The sequence below is a fragment of the Sminthopsis crassicaudata genome, chromosome 4 (assembly GCF_048593235.1).
Source record: "Sminthopsis crassicaudata isolate SCR6 chromosome 4, ASM4859323v1, whole genome shotgun sequence".
Lineage (NCBI taxonomy): Eukaryota > Metazoa > Chordata > Mammalia > Dasyuromorphia > Dasyuridae > Sminthopsis > Sminthopsis crassicaudata.
In genome coordinates, this window is record NC_133620.1 from 445,082,580 (window position 1) to 445,108,821 (window position 26,242).

The window sequence follows — 26,242 nt, forward strand, 5'->3', positions numbered from 1 at the left end:
AGAGACACCTTTCTGTCCTGGTCCTTAATTTAACCACGCTGATCGACTGCCCATTTTCCTCAGGTGAAGAAAGTCAACTGCTTGTTAAATTCTGGTGGCCAACAGCCTTCTGACAAGGAAGTGGAGACAGCCAACCACTTTAGTCGTCACTGAACTCCACAAACTTATTCCAGGAGAGACTCTTGGTTCATTGTAATAGCCACTTTCAATTGTCCCAGGCTACTTTATTCCATTTTTGCTATAAAAGAAAAAAATGCCACTGTAGTAAAATGGAAAAGGACAGAAAAGCGATCAAATAATACCTATGAATGATTTCAGATGCTGAAATTTAAGTGGGCTGAGAGAGAAAGTCTCAGGACTAGCTCCCTCTTCTGTCACTGCTAGTGATACCTCAGTCAGGGCTGATCAAGGAGGCTAATGGACTGTGTACCTGCAGCTGCAGCTGAGGCCCTGCATTCCCTCTCCTGTGGTCTGGAATTGGGGTCATGGTGCACTCACTACCTACAGGCATCTCTATTACATGCACTGTGGGTTACGGCTGAAGAGTGCCAGCAGCTGTGCAGTTAATGGTCATTTCTGGGGCAAAGTTTTCAGCCCCATAACGTGAGTCCTGAAGCAGAGAGCTTGGGGGCTGGCAAGTCCTGCCAGAGAGTACAGGGCTCTGCCCAGAATAAACAGAATCACTCACCAAGCATCCCAAGGATAGCTTTACATTTTCACAAAAATGAAAACAAGGGAAGAACATGAGACTAAAGCACATTCTAGAATGGACCCAAGTCTACTTGACAGTAATAAAAGGATAAAGATTTTCTAAAGACAATCAGCAGACTGAAAAGACACCAAATGAAAGATTAGGGGTAGATATCTTAGAGTACATTCTTCCTAGGTGGACACCAAGTTTTTTGCTACTTGGGAGTATAAAAACCTCCTCTGAACAAGTTTGGTTTTTGAATATTTCATGATCAGACACTGCTCGTGGGCAGAATTCTACCCTCACTGATTTGCTGTCTTGTTGAGTTGGGGGAGGGAAGGGGTCTGAAGATGAATAGATTGGAAGCCAAAGTATAACCTAAATTTGCATGACATGTTAAAACAGCTTTGTTCCTGGACCCAGAAAAGAATATTTTTAAAAACAGTATATGCAACCTTACCAAAAACAATGAAACTGAGATTAGAATCCTGTATATACCATAAATGTTTAAGTTCTTAAATTATAGTGTGTGATTTTTTTTTTGCTATTCCTTTTCTCATTTTACAAGGTCAATGCTTCCTAAGGGAAAGCAGGGCATTACTTCAACTAATGAGACATAATCTATTTAATCCCTAATGAGTGGCTCAGAAATGGACTATAAAACACAATCAACATAACTGCTAAGAGAGGCTTTGATCAGCACTTCTCAAAGACAACGTGTTCATAAGGATAAAGACATCCACAGCATGATCAAGTATACTGCTGCTGTTCATATGTCCAATTCTCCACAACCCCACAGACCGCATCAGACCCTTCTATTCTCTACAATCTCCCAATCTGTTCAAGCTCATATTTGGTGTTTCCCTAACACTATCCGTTCTTCTCATCCTCTACTGTCCCCCTCCTCTTTTTGCCTTCGATCTTTCCCAACCATGAGGGTCTTTTCTGATGTCTATCTTTTCATCATGCGGCCAAAGTAGTTGAGTTTCATCTATAGTATTTGACCTTTCAATGAATAGTCTAAATTAATTTCGTTAAGTATTTACTAATTTGATCTCCTTGCTATCCAAAGGATTCTCAAAAGTCTTCACTACCACAATTTGAAAGCACCACTTTGCAACATTCAGCTTTCCTTACAGTCTAACATTACTACTGGAAAAACCACAATTTTGACTATATGGACCTTTGTCAGTATGGTGATGTCTGTTTTCTGCTGTCAAGACTTGCCATAGTTTTCCTTCCAAGGAAAAAGCATCTTTTAATTTCATGACTACAATTGCTATCTACAATGATCTTTGAGTCTAATATAAAATCTGCCTCTGCTTCCATTTCGTCTCCATCTACTTGCCATGATCTTAGATTTTTGTTTTTGTTTCTTTAAGTTAAGCTTTAAGCTGGCTTTTGCGATCTTCTGCTTTACCTTCATCAAAAGTTTAATTCTTCATTTTCTGCCAGAGTGGTATCATAATTTTCATTTATTTATAGACTACTTAAAAACAAGCCAGACAACTAGATTAATCATCTCAATGATGATATATTAAATAAATATTAGACAGGGCTTTCTGAACTAATCTTTTCCCATAGATTGGCAAGCTAATTCCTTTGGAGAGAATTTTCTTGAAGAATTTTATCACAAAAGGAATTGAAGTTTAACAAATCTTCCAACGAAGGCCTATGGCATCATAGCCATGTCCACATTATCAGTGTAAATGAAGAGGGCCTATTCTAAAGGTTATTCATTGCTTAGATGATAGTAACAATCTCCAGTAAGATAGAGCCATCCACAGAGCCACGATAACCAGTGCTTGGTCCCTATTTTCAGCTAACACAACCAAATTTAAATTATTAAGTAAAGTTAATTAAGTTATGCACTTAATAGAAGTAGCTCAATTTGCTTCTGGTATGAATTTAAGTGATGATGGATTTCAGGCCTAAAAATGTATAGCAACTTCAACCAACTTAGTCCCTGGCAACAAAAGTGAACAAATTCCACCTACAGGGATTTGTCTAGCTCTACAATTCAGTGTCGAATCCCACTGACCAAAAACCCAAACACAACAATGACATTAAAACAGATACTCTTTAGAGTTAGCAATGATTACTCTGTAAAATAGTCAAATTAGCATAAAAAACCCTTATAATAAAGATCAATGAATTATTTAAAATTGATGTGAAGTTTTTATTTTTGACAGGGAAAGCTAGAAGTAAGAGTGACATTTAAAAAACATCTGAAAGCAAGGGTCCTTCAGAAAACAGGGTGGGAAGGTTTGGACAGATTGAGCAGTCAGCAGTCACTTCTTACCCAACTAGAATTTTCACGATCTATTTTCTTGCATACTGAGCAAATTTCTCTAAAATTAAGGCCCTTTTCCTTCCTGGAATAAAGAAAGAGGACTCTTGAGTAATGCTTCCTTTCCATATTAATTAACACCACAAATCCAAATGGAATAATGCACAGGCTTTAATGAATAGAAGGCTATAACTTAGTCAAGGTTTCTCCTGACAGCCTGAAAGTAAAAGTCAAATTCCAGCAATTCAAATATAATCTTAAAAAGCTCCACAGATGTCAGACTGAGTGTCAAAGATGCCCCCCCCCAAAAAAAAATGCTATGGTGTTGAACCTGGATATCATGTCACTTCCTATTCCATACCAAATCAAAAAGACCTGTTAAGAGGCAGACCCAACTATGAAAAAAGTCACATTACTTCGAATTATTAGTCTCCAGAAAAAGATCAATACTTTCAAACACAAAATGAAGATAGTTTAAAAAAATACTTTATTAACACTAAGCATGAATGTTACACCAACATCAGTACAACAAATCAATAATTTAAGGTTAAATGATCAATCAACATCCCAAGCCAAATCATTAAGCTTTTATTATTGAGGGAAGAAAAAAATAATAACCTTTAAAAAAATTCATTTAGAGAGAGAGAGGGACAGAAGGCCTTCAGCAGTCAGGATAAAGGACTATAGGGAAATTCACCATTAATTTAGTTCCTATTATGACAGTGGGTATCCTATTATTCACATCTCAGGAAAACAATCAATCTGAAATGAACTACATCTCAGTGGTTTTTAAGAAGGATAAATATCATTACCATAGGATTGAGGCAGTAGAAATGGCAGATACCCATTCCCCATTTTTCTTGGTAACAAGAAAAAAGAAACTTTCTGCAGAAATCATAAGGCAAGAGATAGAAATAAGGGAAAAAAATGAATAACATCCAAGGGAAGAAACAGCCTTCCACTCTTATCAGGGAAGGAATAAGTATCTGTATAGTGCCTGCTTTGTGCTTGACACTGTACTAATAATACACCATTTGCTTTTTATATCCTAAACTGGTATATAAGAAGCAGAAACATAAAAAATAGGCAAGCAAATATACTGGAACAAAAGGCAAGTGAAGTGATTTTGGTAGTTGGACTAGCAATGCAAAAAGCAAAACCTCTAAGTAACAAAGGACACAGGTCCTGTCCTTAAGAGACCTAGACTCTGCTGAGGAGAGTGGAAGGGCAAAGAGACATGGGATCAAAGGGCGAAGGAGAGAAGAGGCCCTCCCTGGGGAAAAGGAAGATCCAAAAACTTCACAGGAGGTGGTGCCTGACTGTCTAGACAAGGGGTCAGTCAACTGTTGCCTTTTTGCATGAGGGTCAGTGAGCTAAGAACAGTTACTACATTTTTCAATACAATAAAACTTTACTTAAAAATGTAAAAACCACTATAGAAAAACAGATTGTTCCAGTTTGCCCACACAGGATACATATTATTGTTTGTAAAGCATTGTCATTACTTATCATACTTTCACATCACATGTTTATGAGTGCATACATCTACATGCATCACTATCTTAATCCATCTGTTATCATATACTATCATCTCTGTGAAGACAGTAAAGTACAAGAAGTTGGAACAGGAATCTTTCTGACCTAAAAAATGGTTCATAATTTGACTCTTTATTTCCCATTCAACTATACTCCTTGGACTTCCAGGATCATGATCATCTTGAAAATCAGATCACCTTTGGTCTTCATTAATCATCAGAATTCTCTAAATGGAAGGTGGAGAAGTTGTTCTTCCCCAAATCTCCATTTAGGGAGGACCCTCAAGCCAGTCATCCTTTTATTTCCCAATTCTTCATAAACTCTCAGAAAGCAAAGATTTTTTTCTTATTTCTGGTTGTGTATCTCCCATGCTTGGCAACAATCAGAGCTAACTAAATGCTTGAATGATGTAACTCTCAAACTATATCAGCATTTCAAAATCTCCCTCAGATAAATTAACTTGGATATTCTACTGAATCATCAAACTCAAAACACCCCAAACACTACTCATCTTCAACATCTTCCCAAGCAGGTAAGAATGCCCTGGGAATCAGTCTAATCTCTCTTCCCCTATTAACTTGCCTGCAGAAAAAAAAGGTGCAAAGAAAGCTCCAAGCTGCTCTACTCATGGACAATAGGAGCTGCCCACAATAGAGGAATCATTAGTCCAACCCTAAACCCTTTTAACTCTCACCCAGTCTATCCCACCAAGGACCAGCCAAACCAAGAGAGCTTACTTTTAGAGCATCTGCTTCCTAATTTCTCAACGAGTCCACTTTATACTGTGGGTGTATGAGATCTAACCTAGGCATCCTCCAGCTTGGTGGGGGCAGAGATCATGGTGTTCTCTTCTGTGTAACATCCTCACAGAGAGGAAGAAGTCAAATACTTGTTGAAATAAAATAAAAAGCACTCCAAGACAGAAGACAAAACTTATTCTCTCCTGGAGAATAATAAAATAACATCTGAGCCTTTCAATGCTGACTGAACATTAGGTGCATGTGTATTCTGACTTTCTCTTATACAAATCTGATTATAAAAAGTGTTCCAGAGACAAGAGAACAGAAGAAAAGTGAGAGAGGTTGGCAAAGTACCACTTATATCTGCCACATCAACAAACGTGGCACAAGGAAACAAGCTTATAAGAAAATAGATTTTTTTACAAGAAGCCATTGCTGATAAAAGCATCCTTAACATGCCTTCATTCCAAGTTTGGAGTTTTAGTCAAAGGCCAGTGAAGGGCCAAATTGCTGATACAGAGCATTTCATAAAAAGTGCACCATTTTATGAGTTAACTTTAGTCAGAAAATGAATATGTAAAGTGATGATTATTCCTCAGTATTAAGTTGTAGCAGGCTCCTTTCCAAAGTGGGTCAATGAATTGACACCTTAATTTGGCCAATAATCACAACTAAGTTAAAGAATAGCATTTAATAATGATGAATGTTGGAGGGGATGTGGGAAAACTGGGACACTGATACATTGTTGGTGGAGCTGTGAAAGAATCCAGCCATTCTGGAGAGCAATTTAGAACTATGCCCAAAAAGTTATCAAACTGTGCATACCCTTTGACCCAGCATAGCTGTTATTGGGCTTATATCTCAAAGAAATACTAAAGAGTGGAAAGGGACCTGTATGTGCCAAAATGTTTGTGGCAGCTCTTTTTGTTGTAGCTAGAAACTGGAAGATGAATGGATGTCCATCAATTGGAGAATGGTTGGGTAAATGTGGTATATGAAGGTTATGGAATATTATTGCTCTGTAAGAAATGACCAGCAGGAGGAATACAGAGAGGCTTGGAGAGACTTACATCAACTGATGCTGAGTGAAATGAGCAGAACCAGAAGATCGCTGTACACTTCAACAACAATACTGTATGAGGATGTATTCTGATGGAAGTGGATATTTTCAACATAAAGAAGATCCAACTCACTTTCAGTTGATCAATGATGGACAGAAACAACTACACCCAGAGAAGGAACACTGGGAAGTGAATGTAAATTGTTAGCACTACTGTCTATCTACCCAGGTTACTTATACCTTCGGAATCTAATACTAATGTGCAACAAGAAAATGGTATTTACACACATATATTGTATCTAGGTTATAATGTAACACATGTAAAATGTATGGGATTGCCTGTCATCGGGGGGAGGGAGTAGAGGGAGAGAGGGGATAATTTGGAAAAATGAATACAAGGGATAATATTATAAAAAAAATTTACTCATGCATATATACTGTGAAAAAAAATTATTAAAAAAAAAAAAAAAGAATAGCATTTAAGGGATCAAGACCAAACCTTCTAATAATTACTCTCTACTAATCCTCTGAAAGCAGAGAGGAAAGTGAAAGGAAGAGAGGTGAAATTTCTAGCATATAGGGTTTTGCTTTCATTTAATTTCTTTTCTTTTGGGGGAGATAAAAGGGGAACCCTACCTTTCCACTGTGGAAGAATAATGAGTTTAATTTCATGGCTTGGGAATACTAGGAGTAATAGCATGAGTCATACCTGTAGTTTTAAGAATCCAATTAAAGAATAATTCTGAATGGTCACAGTAACCTGATGTATGTCTACAAAACCGGGTACAAAAATACAATGGGAAATCTACTTAGCATAGCACCCCATAAGAAATGACTAAAATGATGATGATTTCAGTGCAAATAAGCTGCTGCAGAGTGAGTTGAACTCAACCCAAAAGAACAATTTATAAATTACAGGACAACATTTTTGTAAAGAAAAATAACTTCCAAAGATAAAAGGCCTCTGACCATGGCCAGGACTCCGGAAGATCTATCATGAAATGTGTTACTCAGCTAAGAAAGAGATATGCTTGCTTTGTGGCTTGTTTTAAAAAAGGGTTATTTTCTTATCTCTCAATTTTTAATAGAGGAAGAGAGCAATAACAATGTTATTAAAAAATGTCACTGAAACTTTTTATATATGAAAATATATCCTAGAGATTCAACTAGAAGGCTAGTTGAAATAATTAATAATTTTAGCAAAGTAGCAGGACATAAAATAAACTCACATAAATCATTAGCTTTTCTAAGTATCACTAACGATCCTGCAAGAAGAGATACCATAAAATAGCTGGGAATATACCTGCCAAAACAAACCTAGGTACTATAAGAACATAATGGAAAAAAAAAAAAAAAAAGTGAAAGGAAGGAGGTTTAGCAGTACCACAATATAAGACCTGAAGTCAGGAGGACTTGAGTTCAAATTTGACCTCAGACACTTAACATTTCCTAGCTGTGTGACCTTGGGCAAGTCACTTAACCCCAATTGCTTCAAGGGGAAAAAAAGAAAGAAAGGTTAGAAAAGAAAAGACAAGGAAAAAACTGGAAAACAGACTGACAGAAACTGGGTAGAAACCAATATCTTACACCATCTGCCAATATAACGTCAAAATGAAAACATTATCTAATTACAAAGGGAGATATAAGTTGGGCAAAAAATGGAACATATTACTTAGTATACATAAGAAAATAATAATTTATGAACAAATGAGATAGCATTGTGGGATATAAAATGAATAATTCTGATTATATTAAGTTTAAATGTTTTTGTACAAATAAAACCAATGTTGCTAAAATCCAAAGGAAAGCAGAAAAATGGGGAGAGGCGGGAATTTTCATAGACAGTTTCTAGGACAAAGGTCTCATATCTCAAATATACAGAGAACTCTGTCAAAAATATAAGGATACTAGTCATTCTCCCAAATGACAAATGGTCAAAGAATGAATAGGCACTTTTCCTAAGAAGAAATCAAAGTTATATGTAATCAAATGAAAAAATGCTCCAAATTATTATTGATTAGAGACATGCAAATTAAAAAAAAAAAACTTTGAGCTCTTTCACATGCATTAGATTGGCTAAAATGATAGAAGAAAATGACTAATGCTAGCGCGGATGAGGAAAAATTGGGACTCTAATATATTATTGGTGGAACTGTGAACTAATCCACCAATTATGAAGAGGAATCTGGAATTATGCCCATACAAGTTTTACAAACTGCATATATTCTTTGACCTAGCAATACCACTATTAGGTCTCTTTCCTATTGTAATCAGGGAAAATTCAAAAGAAGCTGTATGTTCTAAAGCTGTTTATAGCAGCTTTATGGTGACAAAGAACAAGAAACTGAAGAGATGTCTGTCATTTGGGGAATAGCTAAACAAATTGTGGAATATGAGACACAGGCTAGAATAACTGTCTTGGTTCACAAAAAGGATGAAAAGGGGCATGTTGCTACCTCTTAAAGAAATTTGAAGTGCTTCTATGCTAATGATTTAAAAGGTCATAAAATCTATTTCCCAAAACTGGAAGGTGACTGCAAAATACAGGAGGAATTTGGTCATGGTGCTACACTGTAGGAATGACCATATGGCGTTGGGCCTTTTATGGGATTATTCACAAGGGCTACTCTTCAGTTCCCTTAAAATTCTACACAGAAAGTTAAAACGTAGTTTCCAAAAAACAAACATGAAATTGCTTGTGTATTTGCATAACTGGAAGCAGTATCTGTCCATCAGAATGCCTCACAGCAATGATGCAGGCTTCTTTCCTTAGTCTGTCAGAAACCAAAAATATCCATTGGGTTGGCATTAACTTCAGGAAATCCTACTGCTCCTAGATGTGAGTCCCATGTAGATGCCACAGAAAACCACTGTCTTAGTTACAAGTCTCTGGAAGGACACCCTTATTTTGGGAATATCTGCCTTTAAATTTCTAATACTGGCAAATGAATCAGATGGACAAAACAAGTCATTTTGCAAACAAATGTGACATGCTCCAAGTGTCCAGCTGGCAAGAGCTGCATCCAAATACCAGGAAGCCACTGAGGAGTCTTGTATTACTCCATCTTCTGGTCCCTGTAAAATCCCTCCCTAACTCATCTCTTCTCTCTTCGACTCTACAACTCGAGCTACGTTTGACTCCCCAGCCCAAAGGTGGCAATGTTTACAAAAACTGCTGACCACAAGCCTTTTTGTATCAGAATCCCAGAAACTAATTTAATTGAAAGCAGGATCAGAAGGGAGGAAAAAAGAAAATGGAAAGTAGCCAAGCAGTTTCCACTCTGATCAACTCCAAAAAGATGCTCAAATACCCCAATCTAGAAGCAACCATTCCTGAAACACCAAAGTGCTTTCTAGTTTGAAACTAAGAAAATCCATCCCATAAATCTGCAAATATGTCCCAAGCCAAAGAACAACAGTTGATCCCTATCTTCCATCAAAAACTATTAATGCTTATCCAGACCACTGATCACACCAAACAGCATAAACCAAGGTCTTGTTAGCAAAGCAAAAACTACACACGACCAAGAAGAGACAGGGAGAAATGCTTACCAGGCTGTCTAAGCCTCCTCCTAAGAGGTCGACGGCCCCCATCTGCATAGAGGAAACCTGTGGCACATTGACGGGGGGCCCCAGATCGAGGTTCAGAAGGTCGCCCAGCAGGTCACCCTGAGAAGGGATGACTTGAGGCTGTTCCAGATTGGTCGTGGCGGTGGTACCCACAGGACTGTCTCCGGCATCAGTGCTGTAATAATGAAAAAAAAATATGGAAAAATCAGTTCCATCTAGAAAATAATGTTAAAAAACAAAAAAGGTAACTAACATATACTATATTAGGAAAGCACTACAGACATGAATAAACAAAAGCATTCTTAATTTTATACCCACTTCTTCAACCACCTGTTTGTGTTGTCCCCTAGAGGGCTTCTTGCTATCTTCAATATAACTCCACCCACAAATGTCCAATAACTTTTGACTCTCATCACTTAACTTAAATTCTCTCATAGAACAGATTTTGAGACAAAGAACAAAAAGACATTTTGGTCTTCTTAACTTTTGGATCACCTGCAATTCTGATGATGCTTTGGAAATTATGATGTCCCACAATCTCTCCTTCCCAAAACAGTATTATCTAGAAAATATCCTTAATAAAAACAATGGATTTTTGTGTCATGGACCAGTTTAAAGCTCTCTGAAATTTCCTACATGCCATCTAGTCAACTCTTTCCTCAATTCTAAACCAAATTCACCATATATGATGCTTATCCCTGATGTATACACTGATACAGCTATTCTACAGACTGGTTTGACAACCAGTCAACAAACTTTCTCTCAGAGTACTTGTCATTTATTTCATTTTTCCTAGATGTGTTTATTAGATTTCTTTCGACTAATCTCACTGAGGACTTGAGACCTTAAAATATTCTGGAAATTGCCTCCAACTAACTAATGCTTTTTTAGGGCACAAGTTGAGAAATGAACTTGATGAGATTAATAGGGCCTTGAAAGAAGACAAGGAGGAAAAGAAGAAAAAGATTCTGTGAGGGGCCTAGAACATGAGTTTGGGGAGTTTAGATTAGATGTGATCAGCAAGGATAAGCCACTGAAGATTCTCAAATTGTTGAAAATGATGAAAATGATATGGAAGCAACCAATTGTAGAACGAATGTACATGAAGAAAATGAAGACCAAGAAATTAGCTGCTAAAATATCTCAGCTGAAAATAAGATGATTAAGTCCAGAACGAGGAGTGGTAGTTGTGAAAATTCAAAAGGGAGACAAAGGTACAAAAAATACTGAACAGAATTGATAGAATTTAGTAATGGATGATATGGGAGTGGGGGGAGGAAAAACATAGAGAAGAATTGAAATGGCCAAGAGAAGAAAACACAAGGAATTTAGAGAATCACAAGAAGTTAGTCTTTTATCAACTGATGCAGAGTAAAAAAGAACCAAGAAAACAATATATAATCACTACAATAATGTGAGTGAAAAACAAAAAGGCATTTAAATTCAGATTAGATGTAATGATCTTATTATTCCCAAAGGAGAGATGCTGAAATATCTTCTTCCTGTCAGGGGAAGGAAGAGGGAGAGAGATTCCAGATGACACATATAGTAACTCTTTGAGTTGATTTTGATTATTTGTTTGTTTTTTAATGCAAAAGATGGTTTGGGAAACAGAGAATAGTATTGAAAAATATTATGGTGTCAAAAAGGTTATCAAAACAAAATTTTAAAGATGGAAGAAGGGGAAGAGAAAAGAAAAAAAAGAAGAAAGAAAAGGAGAGAAGAAAAGAGGGAAGGGAGAGAGGGAATGAGAGAGAGGAAAGAGGGAGGGAAGTGAGGGAAGAAGGAGGCAATGGAGGGAAGGAGGGAGACAAGGAAGAGTGGAAGGAAGGAAAGGGAAAAAGGGAAGGAAGGAGGGAGGAAGGAAGGGAGGAAGGGTGATGGAAGTACCAGGAAAACAGTGGCACTACTAATGGTAAAACAGAAAAAAATTACATGGAATACTGAAAAAGATGAAATCAATTTTCAAGCTTAACTTTTTTAGTATGATGTTATTCCCAAATGGGAGGTAAAAGAAGAGAAAGATCTGGGCTAGAGAATAAATTAGTCAAGAGATCTTGTAAGTAGCAATGAAAACCACAAGGATTACTAAACTCTTTTGAGACCAAGTAATTGAAAGGTTCTCCTTTCAAGCATAAAGGGCTTTGACACCATACCCATAGTCAATGGGCAGGTAATAGGCAAGGATAAAGAACGCCATAAAGAGTACAAAAGAACACTCCAACAAAATAAAAGTAGATCCCAATTATAGAAACCAAAGAAATATCAAACTTCATGAAGGTAATCAATGTCAAGTGCAGGAGGTACGAGATAAAAGGGAAAAAATTGGCCGAGAACAACCCAACATTTCACTACATCCATACCTTATGCCCAAGACCCTACTTGTATATCTGCCACAGAGTAATATGTAAGAAAATACGATAATTTATTTTTAAAATATACACATAGGGCAGCTAAGTGGCGCAGTAGAAAGAGCACTACCCTGACGTCAGGAGGACCTGAGTTCAAATCTGGCCTCAGACAGCTCATAGGAAACAATGGTAAAAGTTAATCCTAAAGCAATCTTTCAAAATTACTGGTATCAGCAATGCTTCCAAAAGCACACCATCAGCCACGGAGCTTGTTAAAAGAAGAATCCTTTTGGGCCAACTAAATTTCTTGTTTAAAAATGGCAGCAAAATGGTGGCAGCAGTTCAAAAATGTTATCAGGAAAAGGATCATAAAACAAATAATCAAACAACCAATTCAGAGACCAACAACCAAAAAAGGGTTTAAAATAAGTTTCCTTGAAAAGTTTATAGATTGGCTTCATTTCTTTCACTGGGCCCCAGAAAAAAGTGTGCTTACAATTTTCCCCTTTAAATTTGACAACTACTTAGAAAAAGGACCTGGAAACCCAGTGGGGCATTCCATAAATTACAAGGGTTAAGGGGGAAGCAGGCTACCCAGATTTCCTTGTTACTCTGGATTAAGCATGGGGACAGCCCAATGAGCAAATTAATAATTAGTATATCCAAAGAAAGCACACTCCAGGGCAGCATGACCCATGTTGTGGGCATGTGACTGTGCAGTCTGAGGAGCAGATGGCTGCTGTCTCAGTAGAGTTTTCTCACTGGGAAGTTTCCTACACTAAGGAAACCACAGGCCCATCCAGACACTCCCCAAACAAGGATCTGGCCCTGGGGAGCAAATTGCAAAGCAAGGCTTCTCCTATTCTGAAAACAATGTCACTTTACTTCTGTTAGGAGATTAAGGGCTGCTAGGTGGCACAATGGATAGAACACCCACCCTGGAGTCAACAGTTCAAAATCAGGCCTCAGACCTTTGATATTGGCAAGCCATTTAACCACCTCCTCCCCTACTGCCTCACAATTTAATTAATTAATCGGTATGGAGATTAAAAAGTTGGTATTAAGGATCATCTTATCATTTTTCTAAAAAGATTGTTTCCTCTTATTGTAAACAATAAAGCAATAAATTTCTATTTTTTATTCTATATTTTACCTCTCACGTAACATTTTTAAGAAAAGCCTTATGATTTTTAATAGTTTCTTTGGACAAATATTTAACACATCACTCATAAAGGTGACCACAGAAAAATGGAGAAAAATGGAAAAAAGGAAAGGCTACCATGCCCCAAAAGAACCCAAGTTCCTAGTTAGAGTCTCTGTCTATACAGTCTGTTAGAGAAAGACCGAAAAAATACCATCTGATTGGCCTCTACTAACCTGATCTAGTCATGAGAACTATGGCCTAGCCACAGAGCCATGAAAGGGGAAGGAAGCCAGGCCAAGCCTGGAAGCCAACTCTCTGGCCAGAGACCACAGGCAAATCCATCCCAGAATGAGCCTTTATTTTTCTTTTAGTAAGACACATACTTCTTGACACCTAATTATGGAGGGATGCTGGAAGATAACTGACATGTTATCTTGGCAATTACTTGGCAACTAGAGAGAAAACAGAGCGGTTTCTCATTTACCCTTCAGCACCTTCTCCATTCCCTTCATCCTTCCATTTCAGATCTATTCTTTCTGTCTGAAATGGGCTACCTCAAGGGATTTCACAGCGAACACTGTGAACTCCTGGCAGGCAACTCCTGTGTCAGAGTGAAAGGGACTGGTCCATCCCAGATTTCAGTGATTATGGAAGAGCTAACACTAATCTAGTGATGGAGACTGGCATTTCTAAGTGTTGTGATAGGAATAAAAAGGTTTCACAAATTACAACTAGTTGAATGATGATAAATAAAGCCAACCCATTTCATTGAATATGGCTTTTTCTTAACAGACTACAGAAGTTTGGTCAGAAAATAATCTAGTTTTTAGATCACTGAATTGTAAAAATATTAACCCTCTCTAAAGATGGCTCTTGCTACAAATCCAGCTCCCTGAGAATAGCTACAAGAGGGATTTCCATCAATCTGGACCAATCTTTTCCATGTCTGATACCAAGGCAGATAACGGTAATATTTTACTAGCCTGACAAGCTTAGAAATGTTATTTGTGACTGCTTTAATATTTTGGTTTTTATTTATAAAAACATCCCCACAACATGGAACTTAAATACAATATTTTTTACAAGTTCTGTTTTTTAGTTAAATCTCCCAGCCACCAACTCTGATGAGGAACTGAACTTGCCCAAGTATTTGATAATCAGCAACAAGCTTGCTCTTTTGACATCAATTATTATAAGTTCCTGAGTCTGAGCCCACAGTTTCTGACCCACAACAAAATGAAAGCAGCCCACAGTAGGGATTATCTTCTCAGGAGTCTCCCCTTGTGCCCCACTTCACTGAAATCTCTCTCCAAGGTGCTTACCTCCCGTGATGAATGGGTAAGTGTTTACGATGGATCCCGTGGCTCCCCTCGACAAAAGCATTGGGAGGTTTATGATATACAGAGGCCAGAGAACCGATGTGACAGATCAGCTCATCCAAGAGAGTGGGTTCAATCAGGTCTGTCTCCTCAGAGATCAGGGGCTTTTCAGATAAGACTACTTCTTTGGCTGTCACAGGATCCGTGGAAAGAAGGCGCCAGTAGATATAGCCTCGATCTCGAAGGTCAGGATTATCAGAATCCTAAAGAAAAACCAAGGAGTTTTTCGGTTTTAAATTTGTGTAGAGAACCCTAAACTTCTTTGTTTTACAACACTCAGCATTTATATGATGCATCATGTGGATGAAATGTAGCCTTTTCCAGAAAGTCATCTTATGTTCTTTAACTCAGCACAGATTAAGATTGAAAAATGTCATTCAAAAGTTAAATATAAACTAAAATAAAGAAAAAACTACAAAAAACTAAGTATAAATGTATCAGAGTTCTGGAGATAGCTTATAAGTTATAAGTGCCAAAAAAAAATTAAGCAAATTTTATATCATCTCCTTATGTCTTTTACTTAAATCTCTGTCTAAAGAATATTTCCTTCTCAGTTTTTACCAACCCAAGTCAATTCTGACCTTCAATTTTAGGCACTGATTTTTTTAAAAAGCACTTTGTACAGTGATAGAGTAAAATCATTTAATTTGGGATTGAGCGTTCTGCAAAGATCTCCCAAAATTTTCATCTAATGAGAAGCAACGTTGGTTTTTTTTTTTTTTTTTTTTTTTTTTTTTTTGCTTTAAGCACTTGAGATATTCCCTCATGCAACTCAGGTCACAATCCTCCCTCTCATTCATCTTAGAGGTCACTTAATCAAATTCAACTATTTGAACCATGAAGGAAACACAAAAAATGTCCCAGTCCAAGCTATTGGGGTTTCTGTCATTTAGTCATGAATCATCCTTCTAGTCCTGACTTTCCCTTTCCTCTTCCTAAAAAGTTTTCTCGTCCTATTAAGGACAAGGTCTAAGAAGAATGAAGCAGAAAGAAAAGTGAATAAATATGAGACTAACACCAAACAAAGAAACTTCCAATTTCATAGGATCATGGAAGTGCCAGTGATGGGAAGTAGCTCAAGTAACTACCACTATGAGAGACAGGAAGGATGCAGCAGGGGTTGTCACACCTTCTGGAGAGTCAGGTTTCCTTGAACTACCAAGAAGGGGCCACCCCTGGAGTCAGTAAATGCTGAATTCTAATTCAGCCTCAGATACTTAACTAGTTGTATTAGCTGCTATTATCATTACTACTCCTATTATCTGACTTCTCTATCCAAGTAATTCCCAAACTTTAATTTTAATTCCCAACTCTCGTGACTGCCTGTAAAAAAATCTCCATCTGGATGTTCCAGTCCAAGTTAAAATTAATACATTAAAAATTGAGCTTATCAGCTTTCCCACTAAACCTGCTCTCTCCAACATGGTACAGTGGAATGAGCACTGAATCTGGAAACAGGAGACCTTAGTTTTGGCACTAAGACTTAGTAGTTGGGTGTCCTCAAGGAAATTGCATGGAGACTCAACTTTTATAAGAGACATCTGCAAAATAGCAAAAGCTGGAACCAGAGTTTAAAAAGGGCAGAATTCATAAAGACTACCCAATATCTGTCAATACAAAGCCAAAACTGATTTTCCCTTCCCCCTCAGAAAAACCATGTCTACTGTTGGAGGAGAAACATAAGTAAATTCCTCTCTTCAAAACCAAATCGAAAAAGAGAGGGTTTCCAGAAGCTCATTCCCCATCACTTTGAGTTCAAACTCATAATAGCCTTGTTTAAATGGGCACTTCACTGTCTTCCTACTCCTCCAAAGACCATCACAAATCAGGCTGAATATAAATGTGTGAGCAAAAGCCAGATGCTAGTGTGCCCTTAGGGTGCTACTGCGATTCTGTGACTCAAGTTTTAAACATCCAGAAGACTACTGAAGTGCTGAGTCTCTTTGGGCTCCTTAGGGGCCAAAGGTCATGGTTTCAAAACCCTATTCCAAAGGCTACGGAGAAGGCAAAACCCACTGGATAGGACAGCACACTCGCCTTCTTTTCCAATAGATAGACTCTAAAACAATAGGTGGTATAATAGGTAGAGTCCTGGGTCAATAAAACAGACCTGGGTAACCCTGGGGACCTCTATTTGCCTCAGCTTCCCCAACCATAAAATGAGGATAATATGCCAAATTTAGCACAGTGCCTGGCACACAGTAGTGCTATATCACTCTTTATTCTCTTCCATTCCAGTGGGAGAGCTGGGAGACCTCTACTAAAAAAGATGCTTGCTTGAAAGCAAGTCATAACTATAGGTTTTGTTACCAAGCTCTTTAAAACAAGTAAATAAGTAAAAAAAAAAAAAAAAAAAAAAACAGGAAAAAGATAAATCTTGGAAACAGTTCTTAAAATTCAAGGTTGTTTTTTTTTTTAAATTTCCAAATGAAATTTTTAACTTTAATATTACTTTAATTTACCAACTTTTTTGATTATCAAGGCACACAACAGGCTTTGCACATATTTCATTTAATTCTTAACAATCTAGGAAAACAGCAGGTTTTATTATCTCTACAGGACAGAGAATAACTGTTCTACAGAAAGTAAATCCTATGCTCCCAATAGCATACTAAATGTTGTGACAGAGGGAGCAAAAGAAACCAGTGACCCCTCCCTTTACTTCATCACTCTCCCCTGGACCATGCTGTCTCCAGCTTCATCAGTTTTGTGCAGATTAAAACCATAAGCTTTTAGGCTTGAGGTTGCCAAAAAGATGCCAAAGAATTCATCAGAGGGAGGTTGATCTTTCTATATACACTTTGCCACATTATGTCTCCCTCTTGTTAATTAAAGAAAAGGCCAAGGTGATTAAAATAAACTGGGGAACAACATCACTTGGTGCCAAGTGTGAAATAATTGCCCAACAGCAGGTCTGAAAGCTCCAATCCTTGTTTCTGGGAAAAAAAAAAAAAAAAAAGTAGTCGGGCCTATAGAATAGGGACAAATCTCACAAGGTCTCTGCCAACCTTATGACTCTACAATTCTGGAAAATAATAGCTGCTGCCTTCATACCCAGCAACAGCTAGAATGTTGCTCATCCCAGAGCAGCCTGCCAGAGTGCATGACCTTGGAGCCCCTGGCCACACTGGCTATGGGACCCTCAGTGCTAAATGGCAGCTCTCTAAGACTCAAAGTCGCCGAGAAAAATTTCCTCACAAATCTCTATCCTCATGTGTTCTACAGAGAAAGGAAGATGCTCAAATATGTTACTAGGAACACCTTGAACTGAAGACATGAAACAGGAAGACACTAAAGACAAAGTGCCAATCTACAAGGCAGCATAAAATCAGGAACAAAGAGTACGAAGTTTATAAAACAATACCATGACAAAGACAAAATCAGAAAAGGTCAAGTGAACATCTCAACCCAAACTGACATAAACATCTGTGTGAAAGCTGGCAAAACCCACAAATTTCAAAATGATCCTCGTTAGTCATTTTCAGGATACAAAAAGATCTGACAGTTTCCTCCAAAGCAGATGTTCGATGCTATCAAAAGTAGAAAAAAGAATTCCATTCTTCTCATCTAAATTGTGACCTCATTTTTTCTAATTATCAAAGCAATGGAAAACAGGCTGCTATCAGAGACGGCTTAACTTTTTGATACCCATTTTCAAGACAATAGAATATCAACTAATACCAGAAAATATTATAAACAAACACTGAGTGAGAAGATGTTTAGGAGTAAAAACAATGAAGAAGACACTCTTGTTGCTAAGATTCCATTTCTGGATTCTGCTTTGTTGGTTTGGTCACCTGCCATCTCCTACCAATAAACTATGGTAACTCAGAAAGAAGCACTATCAAATTCAGTCATCAAAAAACTCTTAAAGACTATTTCATTAACATATTTAACTCTTACGTGTCCATAAAGTCAACTCAGACAAATTAAAAGTAAATTATCCAAATTCAACAAATATAGAAAATTTCCTTTATTTTATTATCAAAATACCCTATGACATGGAAAGACAGTGTACTCTTCAGGCTGAGGCCTCTCACACTGACCATTCATTCCTTGGAGACCATTTCATTATACACAAGGAAATAGAAATAATTAATTCAGACTCTATATTCATTCGGCATCCTTACCTGAGTTGCCAAGCTCAAGACCTGCTGGACCAGTTCCTGAGTTTCTGAGGGTTTCTTGAGAAACAGCTTCACTATTGCTGTAAGCAGGGTTAACTGCACCTACACACACATAAGTTAAGAAGGATGAGGTTTTTTTCACCAGCCCACAGCAACAAAAAGGTGATCTTCTATAGTAAGGAATCTTCTCCCCTCTTTAGACAGTGTCTAGTGCCCCACAAAATTTTAGTGATCTTGACTAAAGCTAAAATTCACCCTAATGTGATGTAGTTTAAAGCTTCCACCAATTTTTTCTTCTTACAACTTTTTGGGTGCCAAATATAGTTGCTTTGGTTTCCTGAGCCAGATAATCAATAATCTTTTTATAAATATGGTCCAGTCCAAATCCAGTCCAATTTCTAAATAATTTATTTCCAACCACAAGCTACTTAGCAGTTCCAGTTTTAGGAGTCTATAGAAACAGCAGTCACCTTAAGACAAGCCAAGAAAGTGAAGGTCTTAGAGATGGTCTTCTCATAAATTCAAGTAATAAACAGCTTAATTAAGAAGATGCTTGTCTAAAATGTAAGTTATCTGAAGACAATTTATTAAGACTGTCATAAGCAGGCAAACTTTGTCAACTTCCTCCCATAGCAGTTGGTTCAAAGGTCAATAATCGAATTTTAATTGTGCCTCAGAACTCTATGGTTTTCCAGGAATTACTGAGTACAACTCAAAAAGTGTACAGAAGGGGCAGCTAGGTAGTGCAGTGGATAGAGCACCAGGCCTGAATTCAGTAGGACCCGAGTTCAAATTTGATCTCAGACACTTAATACTTCCTAGCTGTGTGATTCTGGGCAAGTCACTTAACCCCAGTTGCCTCAGGGAAAAAAAAAAAAAGTGTACAGAAGTTTGGGAGAAAAACAATTTTTGCACAGTAATGTTATCCATTTCAAATATATTCTGTACTGAGGAGCCCCAATGAAAAAATCCTCCCTGACTCCCAGCATAAGACTAAGCATAAGGGTAAAGGAAAGAGAAAGCTTACCTGGGTACTCTCATCATGGAAGCCCTCCAGGAAACTCTCCAGGAGCTCATCTGCATTATCAATTCTTTCAGCATATTCTCCTACAATCCAAATCATGGCAGCTCGAGCATCTGGCTCATCCAGGGAATCAAGGTTCTCACAGAGAGTAGCAATAATACTTTCATACCTAATATAACAAAAACAGATCTAATTACTAAGGGCAAATCAAAATTTGTATTCAACAGAAACAATAAGTTGAGATGCTGGGGTGAATGCACCATAAACCACAACAACAGTCAGCTCAGACACTAGAGTAAATGCACCACAAACCCCAGCTATAGTCAGCTGAGATACTAAGATGAATGCACCATAAACCACAGCAATAGTCAACTCAGATACTAGGATGAATGCACAATAAGCCCCATTGCTAAAGCATTAAATTATGTGAATGAAAAATAATGTAATGTAATCCACAAGACAACTTTTTCAAAATGTCTTAAATTGTTCTCTGTAGTATCTTACTAGACCACACACACACACACACACACACACACACACACACACATTCTTTTCAGCAAGACCTAAAAACTCCTGAATTTTGTTTTGATAAGATTTTTCTTTCTTAGAAAACTCAAAAAGAGCTTCCATTTTCTCAGTCTATTTTCATATCACAATTATAAACTAAGGATGCCATTTTAGCAAATGCAAAGAGAAATCAGTGGCTTCCATAAAGCCTGATGTTCTAAACCTGCTAAGAACAGATGAGGAGCCAAAAATCAGAGAGTTCTAGGGGCCTCTTTTCACTCTAGGGCCTCTCTTATCTGAGAAATCCAGATCTTTTCCCCATCACAATTCATCTCTGCTGTAGAGGAACAAATAAACTCATGATGGGCTTCAAAAGGTCTGTCTACTTTTTTCTATCATGGGGACCCTTCTTCTTGACCAAGACAACTCCCAAGCAGAGAAGGTATCCTGGAGTGACACAAGTAGTCCCCAAATATTTACCAATAACATGAGCTTTGCTCCAAAGTTAAGAATGGCAAAAAACTTCTCTATCAGTAATAGCAAGGAAAAAAAGCCAAGCCCCTATCTCACTGACAAGATAAACACCAGCTTTTTTCCCACAGCCACTTTCTGCTAACCTCTTTTAGTATAAACAGGTTTTGCTAAGCAGCTAGCTGCCTCACTACAAAATGCATTTCAATGAACTCCTGAACTCATACTTGCTTTCTCCCCTCCAATACATGCCCCTGAACCTACCCATCAAGTCTGACCAGAAGCTGTAATAATATGAAATAAAATAATTTTTTTTAAACCAAACAACTGATTTTAAACTAAAGCTCTCAGTTTCTTGACTGCTTCCTCAAAAGGATCATTTCCCTTAGCAAAAGCACCTGAACTTGTAAGTGTATGGAATGGAAGGTGGATTTCTGCATCTTCTGGCCAGCAGACATAACACTGCTCCACCCAAACCTGTCGGAGACATGCAGATACATTACTGCTACATTTGTACTAGTGTCCTCCAAGGGCTCCATAGAACAGAAAACATGCCATACAGCCATCTCCCGCTTTAACATGGCTTCAAATTCAGAAGAATCAGAGGTCAATTTTACTATGTATGCTGAACAGGCAATCTGTGTGAATGTGGCCATCACACTGACTTTGCAAAGTACAAAGCAAAGCTGACACCAGGTGGTAGTTTCTGCTATAGCTGCCTGCCAGGTTACTGCTTTTCCCAGGGGCCCGAGCGGTATTCCTCCTCTTCGTCTCACATACTTGTTGGGATATTTGCGGAAGATGTCCCTGATGACAACAATGGCCTCCTGAACCACGTAATTGACTTTGGTCTGGATAAGGTCCAGCAACGTGCTCACACAGCGCTCGGCAGATTGCTGGGAACGAGAACAAAAATGTGACAAGTCAGATGGATGGGCAGAAATCTGGTGTTCTACCCAGGAGGTGTAAAGTGCTGTCACCACTTGGTGAGCAATTTTCCAAAGTGCTAAACAAGTAAAAAGTTAAGACATAATTTGGCCAAGGTCTACCAGAGTTTAAGCTGCTAAGAAACCAAAAAATGGGTGAATGTTCAACATTTCAACCAGCTATGCAGCAATTATCCATTCCCTACCCGCCCCTGCAGATGACACAATGTACTCCAGAATAATGTGCAAAGCAGAGATGGGAATGAGGGGAATCTGAGGACATTACTAAAGTAAAGTCATTTATAAGTTCCAGTATCATCTTAACTGTGATCCTTGACAGACTGGGAACCACAGGAAGGTACAGCCTTCTACATTCTGATCTATAAATTGAGGGTAAGTTATTGGTCATTAGAGTACTACACTCACTTATTAACTTTTTATTTTTCTGCCTGTGGACTGATAAGATATTTGTGATCTTCCCCATTAGAGAAATGATACAGAGTAGGGATAGTTTTGATTTTTTTTTTATGCTTTTATCTTTAGAGCCTAGCACACAGTAGGCTCTTAATAATTATCTGCTAATGACTGATACAGAAACAAAAACCTTAGTGCTATCCTTGGACTCTAGTCAAAATTGCATTAAAAATAAGCATCATGAAAATCAAGGGAACAGAGAGGCTGGGAAGCCACACAAGGTCCTGTGAAACAAAGCAGACTTGCTAGCAGTCAGAGGACCCGGGGGAAGTCTTGGCTCTGGCGCCACTCATCTGCCGCACTGCTTTCCCCTAGGAGCAAGGTTGGAAGTGAAAGCTCGCCACCAGCCCAGGGTCTGGAGAGGAGGCTGAACTTGCCTAACACGACACCACTCTCCTGGTCTTAACACCAAGTTTCATTTTTGGCTGAGAGGTTGAAAGACCTTCAGGGTCACCTTCTTCTAGATCTCAAAACCCGTCAGAAGCTTACCTCCACAGGCCCTTTCTATGCTTTTGCCCCAAAGACACTCAAGTTGTGATCCAATTCTTCAATAATCTCAGCTTCATCTGCATCCTCAGCAAACTAGATTACCCAAGTTACACAGCATATGCTGATGCTACACATTTAGGTAAATTTACCCATCATAATACTATAATAAATTTTTATCCCATGAAACTTAAATACTTCTAATGGAAATCAGTGTTTTTCCTAAAACAATTCAAACAAAATGGACACACCTTAGTAACTTTTAATGAGATGAAAACAAGTCACAATCTAGCAGTTTTTACCTTATTGGTTAATGGACTCTTTTCTCACAAATGAGCCCTAAATTCAAAACCAGCAAGTATGTGGTCACTTGTGGCACTAGAATACTGCCAGACAGAAGGGCCTGTAGAGACTGTATGTCCTAACCACGAGGCCATATCAGGGACAGTCACTGTAACTTCAACAGTTCCCATAAAAACAGCTGGAAGGAGTTTCTTGTCCTTGTTTCAGACTATAGGGAAATCCTCTTCCGATAAAAGTGTTTTCTCTGAACAACTGAATAGTAGATAGAATCATCCTCATGATCATGTTCACTACCCAATCTTGCCTGAGAGAGAATTAAATCACAAAGAGCCAAAACCTAGTTATGTTGGAAAACCCACAAGGTACCACAAAAGTTGAAGTCCAATATCTAAGCAGCCAAACAAAACTAACTCTAGCTTTTGGAAGAAGAGGAAGAAAGCTTTCTATTGGCTATATAATATGTAACAGCAGAAGCCATCAGGAATTTGAATGGTCTAACAATAATTATATTATAATATTAATTTTGGAGTAAAGTGGTCAATTTTATCTTTTTGAAATGGACTATCATGAACACAACCATCCACTCCCATAGTACTTAGTGGAATATCATTTACATATATAGATGCTCTTACCAAGACAACGCATAATAGTAGCAGAATATAGTGAGGACAGCCTAATGTCCTGTAATTTAAAAAGAAATTCTGAGCCTATACTAACAAAATCCCTCACCAAAAAGGAAAAAAAAAAAAATCTTCATTTGAATAGATATATGATTTAACTCTTGATCTAGAAGGTATAATGTTTTAAGTTCTCACAAAGACTATAAGGCACAAGAGAAGACTAATCATTATTATAACATAGTAGCTAATATGTGTAGATTCTTTTAAAGTTTGAAGAGTATTTTGTAATATATCATTTTTATCCTTACAGGTGGTACTATAATTAAACCCATTTTAGAGATGAAAAAACTAAGACAGACAAGAGTTAAGTGACTTGTGTCAGATTCAAATTCAAGACTTCTTGATTATAGCTCCAGAAGTCTCCATACTATGACATCAAATACTTTCATGCAGGTATCCATTTTTCTAAGGAACAAAGTTCAGAATTACCTAACTAGCACCTAAATAGCACAAAAATGCCAAATCCAATTTCCTCTAACACTATATGAGGAGGGTTTGTACATAAACATCACTACTTTCAGCAGACAGACATAAAGAATTTCTCTGATAGGGCATCTGTTTCCTTCTATCCCTCTAAGGTATTGGCTTTCCCCCAAAGCTGAACCCAAAGAGCATTAGAGAGGCCATCCTGGCCAACACTCCATCTGATGTTCTGGGATGCACCACAGAAACTAAAGAGAAGATATGAGGAGAACGTGAAGGAACATGTGGGACTCATGCTCAATGGCAGATACTTGCCTCAACCTTGATGGCACATCGACCAATGGCTCGCACAGCCTTGCGAACAAAATCAACATCCACCTCAGTGGCATATTCCTTTAGCTCTGCCAGGACCTGTTAAAATCACAAGAGTCTGAAAGTTATTAAGAACTCTCTGCAAGTAATTTCTAAGCATATGTTAAATTTAGTCTAATCCTTGAAAGATAACAAGTCATCTTGTAGTCTGACCTGGGCAATGTTGGCTTGGGATGCCAAACGGATCATGATGTCGAGCTTTTCCAGTTTGACATATATGGGGTCGTTGTACTTCACGAAGAAGACTTTGATCTCTTGTTTTAAGATTTCAGGCCTGGGAAACAAAAAGGAAACAAACAGATAAGGCAAACAGACTTCTTTGGCGATTTTTTTCTTTCCACATTTTTCTATGGCTGTTGAGCATTCTCCCCCTTCAAACAAGGTTTTATTTGGCTCTCATCCACCTGTCACAGTTACTTTTGCCCAGTGGCCCACTTCTTTCTGGGCAGGCAACACCAAACGCTGCCCTCCCCACACCAGATTGTAACATGGCTCCCTTGTAAGTGAGCAGGCCCTGGCTAAGAAGCTAAAACAGACCCGGTTCCAAAGACATGATGCCCCCTATGTCCCTCCCAAGCTGTGTGATCTCTTCAAAATATAAGGAACATCTCAAAATGAACTGTCTGCCTTTGAACTCTGAATAATACCATCAACTGAAGGTCACCTTCACACATCTATTTAAGAGAATGTAATAATACAGTCAATTACAGGTGACCAAAACTAGAATTAAGATGGCAAAGTAAAGAAACTCGCCCACCTTTTCTGTACAATGAGGTTGATGTTCCTCAGGGCGACGTACTGCACCTCAGGCTCCCCAGAGAGCAGAGTTACCAGGGGGGGAGCCAGCTTCCTCAGCAGCATGTTGTAGTAGTCAGAGTCTTTGGGCAGCAACTCCAAGAACTTCATCAGGACTTTCACAGCTGACAGGACCACAGCTGAGTTGGCATGCGAGAGCCTGGGAGTCACCCGCTCACAAATACTGAGGGAAAAAAGCAAAGTCCATGTTTTTACCTTTCATTCTTTTCCTCCAAACACTCTTCTAGGGCTGTGAGTCAAGGCCATACAACCCAAAGATCAGAAATTAGAGATCAGAGAAATAAAAGCTTTATGCTTAAGACCAAGATCATCCAGGGCATAAGTCTCATTCTCAGGAAACTCTAGGAAGAACAGAGTCCAGAAAGTTAAATAAAACAACTCACAGAGTTGGAAAACCACCCAATCCACCACACTGGGAGCTCATGCCCTATACCTTGCACACTGCCTTTATCTTTTTGCCTGCTCTGCCCAGCCTCATGGCCCATCTCTCTTTAGCCTAAAGGAAGTCAAAATGATAGGCAAATGGGTCAGTCTACTACCTGTTTCCACAGTGATGAAAATAAACCAATCTGTGAATGAAGGTCTCACCATGAGATCATGGAAAAACTGGGTTAAGAAGAACGGGCTGACAAGCTACCCTCTCTAGCAAAAAAACTTCCAAAGTACTGGGGAATTGAGATTCTTTTAAGGAAAAAACATCCATATATATTTACACACACACACACACACACACACACACACACACACACACACACACCCCTTTACCTCTCGGGATTCCTTTAGAAAATTCCAAAGAAATCTAGAATCAACTCTCAGCTGAAGGTTCTGCATGATTTACAGAAATCCAAGTCAGCCACCCAACCCTGCTGCAC

The 26,242-nt window shown here is 38.2% G+C and overlaps 1 protein-coding gene across 12 annotated transcripts in view; it reads right to left on the reverse strand.

Annotated features, from left to right (window-relative positions):
- AP2B1 (adaptor related protein complex 2 subunit beta 1) overlaps positions 1 to 26,242 on the reverse strand; it is a 131,426-nt gene that overhangs the window by 47,898 nt on the left and 57,286 nt on the right. For all 12 annotated transcript variants that reach the window (XM_074263537.1, XM_074263532.1, XM_074263540.1 and 9 more), the window contains exons 7-14: positions 25,312 to 25,533; positions 24,708 to 24,828; positions 24,498 to 24,593; positions 21,671 to 21,786; positions 19,916 to 20,081; positions 18,892 to 18,990; positions 14,705 to 14,964; positions 9,870 to 10,062 (exon numbers count right to left, since the gene is read on the reverse strand). In XM_074263537.1, the coding sequence (XP_074119638.1) occupies positions 9,870 to 10,062; positions 14,705 to 14,964; positions 18,892 to 18,990; positions 19,916 to 20,081; positions 21,671 to 21,786; positions 24,498 to 24,593; positions 24,708 to 24,828; positions 25,312 to 25,533 (1,273 nt within the window). The remainder of the gene's footprint in view (positions 1 to 9,869; positions 10,063 to 14,704; positions 14,965 to 18,891; positions 18,991 to 19,915; positions 20,082 to 21,670; positions 21,787 to 24,497; positions 24,594 to 24,707; positions 24,829 to 25,311; positions 25,534 to 26,242) is intronic.